A 15,513-nucleotide genomic window follows, 5' to 3' on the forward strand; every position below is an offset into this window, starting at 1 on the left:
TCGCGGGAGCACGCGCACACAACACACGAATCAAAAAGTCATGGATTTCGTCTTGACATCGCAACCAAACGGAGGGGAGACAGCGTTCTCACATTTGTAATTTTTTTTGAAGAGAAAAAAAAATAACGGCGGTTATTTGTGTAAATAACTGATGTTCTTTTCAACATAAAATCCTTAAAGCTTGTCATTCAACGAACGCGAACCAATAGATTAGCAACAGAGGGGATGCTTTTCCAGGTGGGGGTGTATCTGGGGGTACTACACCTGTTTAAATCACAGTGGGATGGTGGGAGAATAACTGAGAAGACATCCAGTTATTTTGACACAGAAACCTTTATTTTACAAAAATAAAAATGTCAAGCAGTCGTGAATACAACATAATAGCAGAAATTCGAGCAGCTCTATTATTGGTAGCAACTTGTATAGCCATACTTAATGGATCATATCTAGGTTTTAGCCAGAGACTTTAATTAGCAGCAAAACCAATTGAATATATACAATTTAACAACCCCAATTTTTTTATGGGAACCCCTGTGGTCATTAAAGATAGGCATACTTTACGCCATCATTTCAACATAGCGCAAATAATATTTTGTGGAGACGGGTCTCTCATACAGTAAAATAGGTCAAAGTAGGCCAAAACTACGGATTGTATCGGTAATTGTCCCAGTAACCAGCAGGTGTTCAGATTTAGCCTGTGTTGAATACAGTTAAACAAAAAACTAAGAATATACTTTGAATCAGCCTGTGGAGTTACAATACGTAAGGAAACAAAACAACCTTACTTAAAGTGATGTGAAACAAAATAATTAGCCTACGCTTATTTATTTTCATCTTGCTTGCTTCAATTGCGAGTGAACAGAGTATATCCCAAACTCTGAAAGCAAAGGTAAAATAGACACACAATCAACATGTTGTTACATCACCTCTCTACCCACGGAACATCTTCATGTTAGACCAGCTTTGAAGTACAATATGGCGTGTTTTGTGTACCCCAATCAAGAGTAGAATGTCAAAAATATTATAGCATGACAACAACAAACAGTTAATTCGCTTTGTCGCGTGATTAGCAAGTATGATACAATATGATACAAAATTATCATGAACATTGATAGAAAAAAACGGGTGTCAATGTCATCCAAATAAATGACAGAGTGAAAGATTTCAATGTTAATTTTCCATTTGTATTATATTCTTAATATTTCTTTATCTTGTGGAGGTGATCAAATAATTTTTTATGACAATCAGCAAACAAGTAACTTTTGTCGCACAGTTGACTACATGTTGAAACAGGGCATGAAGAATTAAACATTTCAGGGGTTTTGGAAAAGGTTCCACTCAACATACATAATCGAAAGTACCAGTATATCAAAACCTTGGACATAACAATATAAACAAGAAAATATATCAGTAAAAAGTACATGACACATAAATTCAAACAAATAACGTGAAGACTAAATCTTAAATGAGTAAAAAAGAAATACTTTGTCTTCATTCAAACTCTTTTGTCGGGGGATAAATTCAAATAGAGATACATTCTTTATGGTTTTTATAGAAAACAAAACATATTTAGACATTTAACCCAAAGGGAAGTTTTCAGCATTGTAATCCTCAATCAAGCCATCGACAACATTTAAATATCACAATAGTTTCAGAACTGAATAAGTGTACATTCCACAATTTGACTCAAACCCAATCCAATATCCAATCTGATCAGTTTTGTCAATTCATCTTTGAAATAGATGCAAAAAACATAAAAGAACCCTTACACAAATAAGTTTTTTATTTATTTAAATGGTGCAGCAAAATAAGTGACCAATGATTGTGTTTATCCATGTGAATAACAATTTAAAAAAATCCTAATGTGACTAAAAACTAGACCAGCAGGATATAGAAAAGAATTAGCTTAATCTTGTGTTTTCTTCACCTTCATCATGTTACCAACCCAGTAGGAGAATGAATATTAAGACATTGATCATTTGTTCATGATGAGAGTCTTTGACCTCCAACAATATGCACTTACAACCATTTCCAGAGCAAGAGAGTGCAGTACAGATTTTTTCGTTTGTGTTTATAAAAGTCATCCATACTTCCCCAGCTCTCTTACACTGACATCAACTTAAATGTTTAACCATGAGAATAAGTTATTCTCCCACAGTGAAGAACTGTAAGTCACTTTAAACTGATAAATATATAATAAGTGAGAAAACCTAAAACTGTCACGATGCAGTTACTGTAAACCATTAGAGTGCAAACTGTCACTAGATATGTCTGAATGACATATCTAAACCAAGATCCTGAGTATATTTGTGTGTGTGAGCGCTAGCAGCACTAACTGTAGATTTGCATAGGCCTACCTGTTTGATGTATCTATGAGGTGTATTGTGAGAAGAAACTAAGTTTGTTTCCTTGCCATTCTTTCATACAAACATTGGAAGTCTGTCCAAAAGCACTACAGGTTGAAGATAACCAACATAAACAAATGCGATCAATTAATCCTTGACTTTAACATAGTGACTAAGGCAAATAATTATTATTTACACAGAACGTTTGCACATTTGAAAAGCAAACCACTATGTCATCTGAAGTGACACATACAAAAAGTGGCAGTTGGAATTCATAGATTTGATCGACCAAATCTAGTTCACCTCCCTCCCCTCTATCGTTCCAACTACATCTCCTGAACCGACTATAACTCTACACTGTGACCACAAGATACATTAACAGGTTGTGCTAACGATGCCTGTACTAAACCAAGTGCCACAGCCAGTATCTAGTCTACTCCACATTATAAAAATACCAACCTGATAATCTATCCATTCTACATTCCTCACATTGTCAAATCTTTCCATTTTGCTTTTTTTGAGACTTCGAAGTATCGGGTTTTTGAGTCCCCCACATCTCAAAAGAAAATATCCAAAAGAAAATAACCTGTAACTTTAAAATTAAGTTAGGAAATACGGAATTACACACCTCACCATGTGACTGTTGACTCCAACAGACGTGACACTTATTCTCTACTCCAGTCTGTGTAATATTAAGGCAGTGATCAACGTGATAAATACATGCTGGTATCCAAGTTGTTCCATTGGAGAAAAGCGACAAAGCAGCATCCACTTGGAGAGCTTCAATACTGTTCAATGTCGACCAAGTAGGGTCGTTAGAATCCCGCTCCAGGCCTGCAGTAAGTCGGGGCTGCCTGAAGGGGGCAGTGATACCCAAACACAAGGGTTCGTCAGGAACAGGAGCTCTTCAGGACTGATTTTGAGAAGCAGGTTTTTGAGGAAATCTCCCTTCACTTGGCACAAAAAGTGTGTGTCAACTTGTATGCCTGTATGACAGTGTATGTGTGTTTATGACAGTGTGTATGTGTGTGTGTGCGTGACAGTGTATGTGTGTTAATGCCTGCATGTGTATATATTTGTGCCCTTAGATGTGTGATGGTTTCACACAGGTATATATATATATATATATATGTTATGTTAAGTGTGTGTGTGTGTGTCAGATGAGTAAAAGATGTGGCATCCATCCTGCCCACCCAGGGCCCAGCCCACCGTGCCCTATCGAAGGGGCCTTGTCCTGGGCCGAAGCTGTGCTCTCACAGGACAGCAGCTCGTGGAGAAACCAGACCTCGACCTTCTAACCCCGGAGGGATTTTCTTCTAGGCAGTGTTGAAAAAGTACATCATCCTACAAGCAGCATTTCACAGTTCACGGGATGAAAGACAGTTTTGCATCTTTGTCTCTTTTTTTGATCCTCCTCTGTAGCCGTCTCTCTCCTCTCCTCTTCCTCCTCTGTCTCCACCTCCTTCTCCCCCCCTCTAACTCCCACCATCTCCATTCCCCCTTTCTTTCTAACCCCATTTATTTATCTCTACCTCTACCCCCCCCCTCCCCCCCCCCCCCCGGGCAGTCAGGTGGCCCTCTTCCCCATGGGGGGCTTGCTGAGGAAGGGCTGAGCAGCGTACACACTCTGGCTCTCACTGTCCACTCCCTGGAAGTAGACGTGGGTCAGAGCTGCGAACGCAGAGATCCTCCGGGCCGGGTTGAACGCCAGGAATTGCTGTGAGGAGAGAAAGAGACGGATGTGTGGATTAAAAAGACCTGGTAGGATGAAGGTTGGAGGGACAGATGGATGGACTTGGGGATGGATGGATACATAAATGTGTGGAGGGGTGGATGGATGTGTGGAGGGGTGGATGGATGTCTGGAGGGATGGATGTGTGGAGGGGTGGATGTGTGGAGGGATGGATGGATGTGTGGAGGGATGGATGGATATCTGGAGGGATGGATGTGTGGAGGGGTGGATGTGTGGAGGGGTGGATGTGTGGAGGGATGGATGGATGTGTAGAGGGAGCGATGGTTGGAGGGAGAGTGATGCTGACCATGAGCAGGGACTTCCCCTGGTCGTCGATGTCCGGAACCAGGCTTTCTATTGGCTGGGAGGATCGAGGAGAGAAGGCGCTCTGGGGCAGAGCCACCTCCTGGGGCCAGTCCTCCTCAGAGGGGACCCCCACCAGACTGGAGGAGAGGAGGAGGAGGGGATGAGGGGGAGGAAGAAAAGAGGCGGAGAAAAGGGAGAGAACATTTTAACATTATTATCAGCACTATGGTTGCAGTCTTACACAAAGTCATCAGTTATGACATCATTATCAGTTATGACATCATTATCAGTAAGTATCAAGGCTGTCTGGTAGGGTAGATGCATCATGCATCATGTGACTTTACTCACTCAAAGATCTTCCCCAGCTGGTCCACATCTGAGTTTCCTCGAAATAGAGGTCTGGAGGACAGAGAGGAGACAGGCTGAAACTCTCACACAGCAACACAATAACAGCCAATCACATGCTCGGGTGAGTGACGTCGAAATAGAGTCTTTGCTGAATGACATAATACTGGTGTCTGATGTGGACACAGTATTTTGACAGCCAGGCATGGACAGGGTAGGACTCCTCGAGCTCCACTGACGCACCGACCCTTCTCAGTGACAAACTGATCCATCTTCTGATCCTCGATCTTCTGCTGGACTTCCTATACGCATTTTTTTTTTCTTTGTATAAAGCCGTCTGCTGAATGAATAACATGGAAAACTGGAAAAGGTCTCTGCCTGGGAATCTCCCCCACGCTGCAGTAGAGGAGCGAGGGAGGAGGGATGAAGAGAGAGAGGTGAGAGATGAAGGGAGGAAGTACAGGAGAAAGAGAGAGAGAGAGAGAGGGGGAAGGAGAGGGCAGTGGAGCAGAGCAGAGACTGTTGGTGGTTCCTGTGGGCGTGGGCGGGTCTGTGGGTGGGTGTTTGGGCTGTGGGCAGGGCATGGGAGGGGCATTGCCAGGTGTTTGGGCTGTGGGCAGGGCACGGCTGGGTGTGGGCGGGGCTTGGCCCAGCTGTGGGAGGGGCATGGGCAGGGTGTAGGCGGGGCTTGGGCCAGCTGTGGGCAGGGCACAGCTGGGTGTGGGCGGGGCTTGGGCCAGCTGTGGGAGGGGCATGGGCAGGGTGTAGGCGGGGCTTGGGCCAGCTGTGGGCAGGGCACAGCTGGGTGTGGGCGGGGCTTGGGCCAGCTGTGGGCGTGGCTTGGGCAGGGTGTAGGCAGGGGTCGCATGCCTCTTCCTCCTGGCACTGACACACTAATTCCAGCAGCCAGCAGCAGCAGGGCTCTGTTCTAAAAACCATGACCAGCCACGAGGGCTGGAACAGACTCTCACGTCCCCGGTGGACATGTCTGCTTTAGCTCTCTGGACAGGGAGAGGGGGTGGGGGGGAGGGAAGAAGAGAGGAGAGGAGAGGGGAAGGAAGGAAGGAAGGAGGGAGGGAGAAGGGGGTGCAGTACCGTGTGAAAGAACAGTTGGATTATTCTAACAGAGAGAGGGAGAAACAGACATATTAAAGAGAGAGTTTAAGAACTGTGCTTTCTTTGAAAATAACTATGATCAGACATGAAGGCCCATCCTGACGTGACAAAGTGTTCAGCAGAACTGTAATCTTGCGTTGCATTCTCTAACCATTTAGAGTCTAATGTGTTCCACGACAAGTTCAAACAAAGCCAAAAAAACAAAGTGGAATCATTTCAAATGATCCATGTTTCCAGCCGACAGGGCCTCCAAATCACCACCAGATGTCAACATAATACAGGATGTGTGAACCTGTGTGTCGTACACATTCAAGAGATGACTAAGATTCTCTCCCTCAGTCTGTAAGATTAAGTTCTCCCTGCATCGTTCGACTGTGTTTACCTTCTCAGACACCCACACACATGCGGACCACAAACTTGCAGTATATGGATAAGCAATTTTAAAACTAACTAACCTAAGACACTTATCTTGCGTATATAAACTTGCTACAGATACCAAGGCTTGGCCTTGTGGTCCGAGCTTGCTATCTGGGCAGAACTGTACATTGCTCTCTGTGTGCCCGGTGCTGCGTCTATAACCTGGGGGGTTTATACACTGCAAAGTTGCATTGTGCTCCAAACGAACCAGTTCCCTGTGAGGAAAAATATCACCTTCAGCAAAGTTCTTCATGCCAAAACAAGTATGGCTGCCCTTCTTCCCCGAGGGGGTTTCTAACCCAGAGAAGTTCGCTGGACACGGAAACTACAGGCCAGCAAAGCTGACACTGGCCGCGCTGAGCCCACACACACATACACACATCTGAACACACACACACATCTGAACACACACACACACACATCTGAACACACACACACACACATCTGAACACACACACACACATCTGAACACACACACACACACATCTGAACACACACACACATCTGAACACACACACACACACATCTGAACACACACACACACATCTGAACACACACACACACACATCTGAACACACACACACACATCTGAACACACACACACACATCTGAACACACACACACACATCTGAACACACACACACACATCTGAACACACACACACACATCTGAACACACACACACACATCTGAACACACACACACACATCTGAACACACACACACATCTGAACACACACACACACATCTGAACACACACACACATCTGAACACACACACACATCTGAACACACACACACACATCTGAACACACACACACACACATCTGAACACACACACACACACATCTGAACACACACACACACATCTGAACACACACACACACATCTGAACACACACACACACATCTGAACACACACACACACATCTGAACACACACACACACACATCTGAACACACACACACACACATCTGAACACACACACACACATCTGAACACACACACACATCTGAACACACACACACACATCTGAACACACACACACATCTGAACACACACACACATCTGAACACACACACACATCTGAACACACACACACACATCTGAACACACACACACACACATCTGAACACACACACACACACATCTGAACACACACACACACATCTGAACACACACACACATCTGAACACACACACACATCTGAACACACACACATCTGAACACACACACACACATCTGAACACACACACACATCTGAACACACACACACACATCTGAACACACACACACACATCTGAACACACACACACATCTGAACACACACACACACATCTGAACACACACACACACATCTGAACACACACACACATCTGAACACACACACACATCTGAACACACACACACATCTGAACACACACACACACATCTGAACACACACACACACACATCTGAACACACACACACACACATCTGAACACACACACACACATCTGAACACACACACACATCTGAACACACACACACATCTGAACACACACACACACACATCTGAACACACACACACACATCTGAACACACACACACACACATCTGAACACACACACACACATCTGAACACACACACACACATCTGAACACACACACACACACATCTGAACACACACACATCTGAACACACACACACACACATCTGAACACACACACACACACATCTGAACACACACACACACATCTGAGCCCACACACACACACATCTGAACACACACACACACATCTGAACACACACACACATCTGAACACACACACACACACATCTGAACACACACACACACATCTGAACACACACACACACATCTGAACACACACACACACACATCTGAACACACACACACACACATCTGAACACACACACACACACATCTGAACACACACACATCTGAACACACACACACACACATCTGAACACACACACATCTGAACACACACACATCTGAACACACACACACACACATCTGAACACACACACACACATCTGAACACACACACACACACATCTGAACACACACACACATCTGAACACACACACACACACATCTGAACACACACACACACACATCTGAACACACACACACACACATCTGAACACACACACACACATCTGAACACACACACACACATCTGAACACACACACATCTGAACACACACACACACACATCTGAACACACACACATCTGAACACACACACACACACATCTGAACACACACACATCTGAACACACACACACAGTAAGAGGTGGGTGAGGGGGTGTGTGCTGGTACCCTGAGTCACGCTGCCACCCTTCTGTCCCACATTCCTCTGACACAACCTCTGGAATGTGTGTGTGCTCACACACACACACACACAAGTGTGTGCCTGTCTGTGTGAGGGTGAAAAAGGGATTATACATGAGAGAACGAAAGAGACGTCTGAATGCGTTTGTGTGTGTGTGGTTCTAAGTGTGTAGGTTTGCGTGTGTGTAGTTTTATGTGTATGTGTGTATTAGTATATAGGTGTGTGTGTGTGTGTGTGTGTGTGTAGTTATGTCTTTGAGGGTTTATCAATGAGGCTGCTCACTTAGAAAGCCTCTCCTACAGAACACATCCGACCTTTACAAAGGAGGAATGTCAATAGCTCTCAACCCCTTTCTTTCTCTCTCTTTCTCTTTCTCTCTCTTCTCTCCCTGTCTGTCCATCCTTCACTCTCCCTCCCTCTCTCTCTCTCTCCCTCTCTCTCTCTTTTCTTCCATGGAGATACAGATGTTCTCGATGTGTTCCTGTCTTGACAGCCGGAAGCCGGAGGCAAACAACAGTCCTTGCACTCAGAGAAGCTGGATTTGAATGCTTTCTTCTCCTTCTCTTTTCTCTCTTCTCCTTCTCTGGCCATGCTGAGGGACAGGCTGAAGGCTTCTCCTTCTCTGGTCGCAGGCTTTGGGGCCTGGAGACCATCCAGAAACTCTCCAGACTAGCGTCAGCCATGACACCAAGCTGTCACGAGCCAGACTAAACGCTGACAGTCACTTGAGAAACGGTCTGTTACTGTGTGAAAACAGTGGTGACCGGACACACCAGCTAGGCAAGTTCACTGTCTGCCGTCTCCTGGCAGGTAATGAAGCCATCAAGTTCGACTGCTTTAAAAGGTTCAGGTCTGGCGTGAGAGAACATTGTGCATTAAGACCTTAAGTGGTTATTGCCTTAAGTTGCAATAAAGAAAGTAATGACATTTTGGATCTGCACCCCTCCCCTCTCTTCTCCTCCCTCCCTCTCTCCCTCCCTTTCATCTTTCGCAGTTTTTTCTTTCTCCCCTCCCACTCTCTACTCCCAGGAGACTGACACAACATAAACTCTCTCTTCACTTTCTACCTTTCTCTTTGTGTCTCTCTCCCAGGTGCCCTTTAATCTCTAACAGGTGGCCTTTTAAAAAGCCATCTTAATCACCTGCATGAGAGAGTAGAGAGCGAAGGAGAGAGAAGGAGAAAGAGAGGGAGGGAGAAAGAGAGGGAGGGAGAAAGAAAGAGAAGCGGGGGAGAAAAAGAGAGAGAGGGAAATCGGAGAGAGGTGAGCGAGGGAGAAAGAGTGAGAGTGGCAGAGAGGGAGAAGGTGAGAGGGAGAGGAAAGCAGGAAGAGTGGAGCGGGTCTGTTCAGCAGCACCAAACAGTCTGCCAAGCTTTTCGCCTCCAGTCACAGTTGGAGAAGGTCCAGGGTCTGAACCAACACACACTTTCACAGTTTATTGTGTCAGGATGAGATGTCCCTACCTAGCCTGCCCCACCCCCTGGCATGATGCTAACTGCTGGCAGGGAAACGGTCACCATAGCAGCACACACACATCTAGGGTTTACATTTACATTTAGTCATTTAGCAGACGCTCTTATCCAGAGCGACTTACAGAAAGTACAGGGACATTCCCCCGAGGCAAGTAGGGTGAAGTGCCTTGCCCAAGGACACAACGTCAGTTGGCATGACCGGGAATCGAACTGGCAACCTTCGGATTACTAGCCCGATTCCCTCACCGCTCAGCCAACAGACTCCAGGGTTAATGAACTGGTCAAATGTTCGGTCATTCTTAAGTCATGACTGTGTCCAAACTTCAACTGTTCTGAGACTGCAGTTAGCTTGGGTTTGTGTGTGTGTGTCTAGTGAACAGTACTTATGAGTTAAGTTACGAGTAGAACACACCCAGGGGTCATATGAGGACACCCACAGTTACCTCTGTTACCTACGCACGCACACACACACGCACACACACATGATATAGCTGCAAAAAGCAGCTCTTTTTTTGGAATGAAAGAGAAATGAAAGGGAGAGAGAGAACGAGAGAGTGTGAGACTAATCAAAGGATGAAGTATTTTTGTCCAGTCCATATTCAGCAAGGTACAGTTTTTGTTCTGGCCAACAAAAGACTTTCCCCGAGTTTCTCCATTTCCCATACAGCGAGTGCTCCCTGAACGGGAAAACAGTTATTATTAGCACTCTGTGTGTTTAAGTATCCCTCAAGGTCTTGGTGGAACGACAGGATACAGAATCTGCCTTCATTCTAGCTCTGCAGCCGGCCGATGACATCATCACTATGGGGTCCCAGCATCCTCTCTGGCACAATAGGGCCGAATCAGCAATCATTGTCATTGGGCTACAGAGGAAAAACATACCCCCCCCCCGCACAGAATGCATGTACATGCATACTATCTTTCTATCAAGCACACACAGTGATCCTATCCCGTACATATTTTAAAACATGGGTTCTCCCTCTCACTCTCTCACACACAGCTGCTATCCCCTCTCCCAAGTACACAGACATTGAAACACACGCTACACATTTCTACACCCCCCCCCCCCCCCCCTCCCCGTGGTGTCTCCACAGTTGCACAGAGGGCTGTGTGTCTGTTAGGACGGTTGGGGAAGGAAACATGAAGCTGCCGCCCCCCCCCCCCCCCCCCCTCTGGCTCTGGTCCCAGAAGCCTCAGACGCCTTATCTTACACACCACCGTATGTTTAGCAACGCTAAGCTAACCTAGCGAGTCTCCAGCACGTTTACAATAGTCCACACACACATACACAATATATACAATTTTTCACTTTGGGTGTTCTTGAATCCGCTACCTACAACACACAACTACAAAACCGCACCCTAATCACAGTAGTGAGCATGGCTTTTTTGGAAACGTGTTTTCCAAAGAGAAGGAGAGTTCAGGATATCAGTTATTAGTGTGGCACTGAGTGTGAGCTTGCGTTAAACCACCAACTGACAAACACCCCAATCAAGAAACTGAATCCTGAGTTGGCTGCCATGCCAGCAGCTTGTGTAATCTGAGATTAGCTTTTGAATAGTTTGATAACCCAACCGACAACAAAATGGCTGCTCTTCGGTTGATAAAAGACAGCCAGGTGTCTTCAGTGGAAACACAATTTGAATGAAATCATTTTTTTACGTAACCCTAGTTGGTCTGAAGTAGGTAGAAAATCTGTCAGAATTTGCATGTTTTTTTGTTTGTTCAAAGTAGCAGAATATTAAAAACTAGCGTACTGCATGATTCTACAGTGAAGACCACCTAAGTCTCTCAAATGTTTGTGTTTGTGTCAGAATGCGGTTCTGTTTGTTTGTGTTGTGTCTCTGTCTGTGGGTGTTTGTGTTTAGTCTGGGTTGGCAAAACCAACTTCTCTAAACTTGGACTGTGAGTTGTCTCACCTTCTGTGTGAATGTGTTCATGTCTGAGTGTGTCTCTGTGTGTGTGTTTGTGTGTGTGTGTGTCTGAATGTATCTCTGTATGAGTGTGTGAACCCTCACCTTCTCCTGAACATCTCAGCGAAGATGCACCCTACGCTCCACAGGTCGACAGGGGTCGCGTAGCTGGACTGGAGCAGCACCTCTGGAGCTCTGTACCACAACGTCACCACCTGCACACACACACACACACACACACACACAAAGGGAATTCATGTTTCTATGTCTGCTTCTAGGTGTTACATAAGAAATGAAATCATATCTGGCAGGGGATGTCTGTGTTGGTATGCCCACATCACACACTCTTTCCATAGCACCATAAGGGCCCTGTGTGTGTGTGTGTGTGTGTGTGTGTGTGTGTGTGTGTGTGTGTGTGTGTGTGTGTGTGTGAGAGAGAGAGTGAGACAGAGAGAAAGTGTGTAAACTGGAGTACATCTTTTAATGGCACGTTAATCTGATATCTAATATAATCTGATCATATCACACTCTACAAAGCCCCAACACAGCCTAAAGAAAACAAATACAGAAGATTGTTTTGATGTTCATGTGGCTTAAGTGCGAGAGGAGGGCTGAACTTCCTCAAACCCACCCTCGAAAGACATCCGGGCGGCCATTTTGTGTCGTAACGCTATGCAGTTTCCAAAAGCCTACCCGTTTCCCCACAGAGAGCACGCAAAACGTAGCCTAGCCTGTAGCACAGACGGGAGCAGCTACAAAGCCAGACATTGTTAACAGTTACAGTAGGGAAACCCACTGACCCCTAGCGAGACCGTGGACTGGTTCCAGGTGCTTTCCTGCTTCAGATTTTTCCAACAGCTCTTGGCCAGAAGCCGATGTGATCCCTGCTCACGGCCACTATGGACGGGGAGCTATGTTTGTAAGCACTAACGCGATGTGCGAGGCTTAATCTGTGTGTAAACTCCAGAGGAGCGAGCTTCTTAGATTCATAGCAGCCTGGCTGTCAAACTGTTAGTGGGACACACTCCCACAGTCCTTCATAAGCTGACTCACAACCGGACACGTATGCATATTCTCACACATTATTTTGATTTGAGAAACGGTTAAATAGGGTAAAGTCAGGTAAAGTGGGACAGTTTATGGTAAAATTATTTTTAAACTATCCTATTTCATGTTCTCACCTACCAAGCGGTGCAATATTTTACCTCATAAGCATGCTGGGAAAATACAAAACAATGGTAAAAGAATAAAGTCCACACCCCTTCTCATTTTTAGAATGCAATGAGCAAGTAACAGCGATCACGGTATCCTAATGCTAACTTAATTACTATCACAGCCTTCCTCCATGCTAACGCTAACCGGCTTCAAAAGCATTCCTCCATGCTAAAGCTAATTAGCCATCGTCGCGGTTCTCCATGCTAACGTTAAGTGACCATCACAGCATTCCTCCATGCTAAAGCTAATTAGCCATCGTCGCGGTTCTCCATGCTAACGTTAACTGACCATCACAGCATTCCTCCATGCTAAAGCTAATAGCTATCGTTGCGGTTCTCCATGCTAACGTTAACTGACCATCCCAGCATTCCTCCATGCTAAAGCTGATGATCTTGAATGGCAACAGGGTTGGGTTTTAACTAAGAAACCCTTGTCACGTTTATTCCTCCTAACCTATAGGTCAGATGGCATTTTTAGAATGTGCAGCAGTATGGGGGTGAAAATGTCACACTTTGTCTGGTTCTTCCTGCTTCAGTGGAAACAGAGAGGAAGTTGAGGCCGACGTGAAGCGGTAATCTCGGGTAACGTGACCAGAGATCAAATGCACATGACTCATTCTATAAATACATATGTAAAAAAAAAAAGAAGACTTTCAGTCACTCCATTGAAGATTTTGCAGCAGTGAAACTTGTGTTCCAGAGTATGTCTGACTTCAGAGAGAAGTCTGAATGAGTGTTTCGACGGGTCGGGGGTGCAAATGCCACTGGATTGTTTCATCATCTTGTCATTGCGTAACTTCTCCCCTTACCCTGCTCCTTCTGACAACACAACCCACCTGATCGTGTCTTAGCAACACCCAGCGTGTCTTAGCAACACCCAGCGTGTCTTAGCAACACCCAGCGTGTCTTAGCAACACCCAGCGACCCAGCGTCGCAGCAGAAAACCTCGAGGAACCGATGTGAGCGCTCATGTCTCCCCCCGTTCGTAAAGTGCTTCCTTATACATCTGCAGCTATTAAGAACGTGGAGTTGGTCCAATGACATTCACACTCTGTCCTGTGGGTTTGGAGTGTGACGCACGCGAGACTGCGTTCTGCTTCGCCCTCAGAACACACACATGGGTTTCGTCTCAAATATAGCCTGCAGTCTTCTAGGAAGAACCACAGCACAGCACACTGAAGTACAGCTCGGAGCATATCCGCTCCCTTCACCCATACACACAAGCACACACACAACCACAACCACACACACACTCCAACACACCCATGCCCCCCCCCCCCACACAAACACATAGCTGTCTTAGATGCAGTTGGAGTGAGGACCTCAGGTGCCTGAGATGTACGTCAGTACCCAGCAGGCAGTCATGCCCACGATGCACAGCAGGTACCTGTGGGGTGGACAAGACAATCCCTCTCTCTACCCCATCCTCTCTCTCTCTACCCCATCCTCTCTCTCTACCCCATCCTCTCTCTCTCTCTCTACCCCATCCTCTCTCTCTCTACCCCATCCTCTCTCTCACTTTACCCCATCCTCTCTCTCTCTCTCTTTCTACCCCATCATCTCTCTCTCTCTTTAACCCCCCCCCCCTCTCTCTCTTTACCCCCCTCTCTGTCAGGATCTGTGAAACACACAAGGCTGTAAGCCATGGAGCTTATTCATAACATCAATTCATAACTGGCCTGATAACTCCAGGTAATAAACTTCAGCCTGCCTCATCTGTTCTACGTGGACTCAAGCATGGAGTGGTCATGCACACAGACACCCACGGCTTGAACGGCCTGGTCTCTAAGACAGATGGAGGAGAGAGAAAAAAGTAAGACAGGCACCTCCTGCCCTCCCTCACTCTGTCCCTCCCTCACTCTGTCCCTCCCTCACTCTGTCCCTCCCTCACTCTGTCCCTCCCTCACTCTGTCCCTCCCTCCCTCCCTGCCTCCCTGGTAGAGGAGGTCAGATAAAGAAGACAGGGCTGACTGCATATTAAAGGACAACATTCTGGGCATTCCTTTCTGCTGAGAGCATCTACCCTCCAGGCCTGCTGAGACCCCCCCCCCCCCCCCCCCCCAGGCCTGGGGAGGAAATGGCTGCAGCCCCTGCAGACCTTCAGTCCTCACTGACCCACAACATCCGCCTGGGCCCCCTCCCTATCTCTCTCTCTCTCTCCTTCCATATCTCTCTCCCCTCTCTCTCTCCCCCCTCCTCGCTCGCTCTCTTCCCCCCCTCCCTCCCCCCTCCCTTACTCCCACCCTCTTTCCCTGGCTCAGGCCACCAAAGTAGCACTTTACTGTACAGTACGACAAAAGGGCTGAGTGTGTGTGAGAG

At 46.2% G+C, this 15,513-nt stretch overlaps 1 protein-coding gene across 1 annotated transcript; it reads right to left on the reverse strand.

The window, feature by feature from the left end:
* Positions 1-3,912: 3,912 nt before the first annotated feature.
* On the reverse strand, positions 3,913-14,559 carry cdk6 (cyclin dependent kinase 6). Its single transcript, XM_067256336.1, has 5 exons — positions 14,545-14,559; positions 12,086-12,195; positions 4,732-4,782; positions 4,385-4,520; positions 3,913-4,062 (listed from the first exon to the last, which is right to left on the reverse strand). The coding sequence occupies exons 1-5, from the start codon at positions 14,557-14,559 to the stop codon at positions 3,913-3,915; spliced, it is 462 nt and encodes a 153-aa protein (XP_067112437.1).
* Positions 14,560-15,513: the final 954 nt, after the last annotated feature.

This window comes from Osmerus mordax, chromosome 18, assembly GCF_038355195.1.
Source record: "Osmerus mordax isolate fOsmMor3 chromosome 18, fOsmMor3.pri, whole genome shotgun sequence".
NCBI classification, from domain to species: domain Eukaryota; kingdom Metazoa; phylum Chordata; class Actinopteri; order Osmeriformes; family Osmeridae; genus Osmerus; species Osmerus mordax.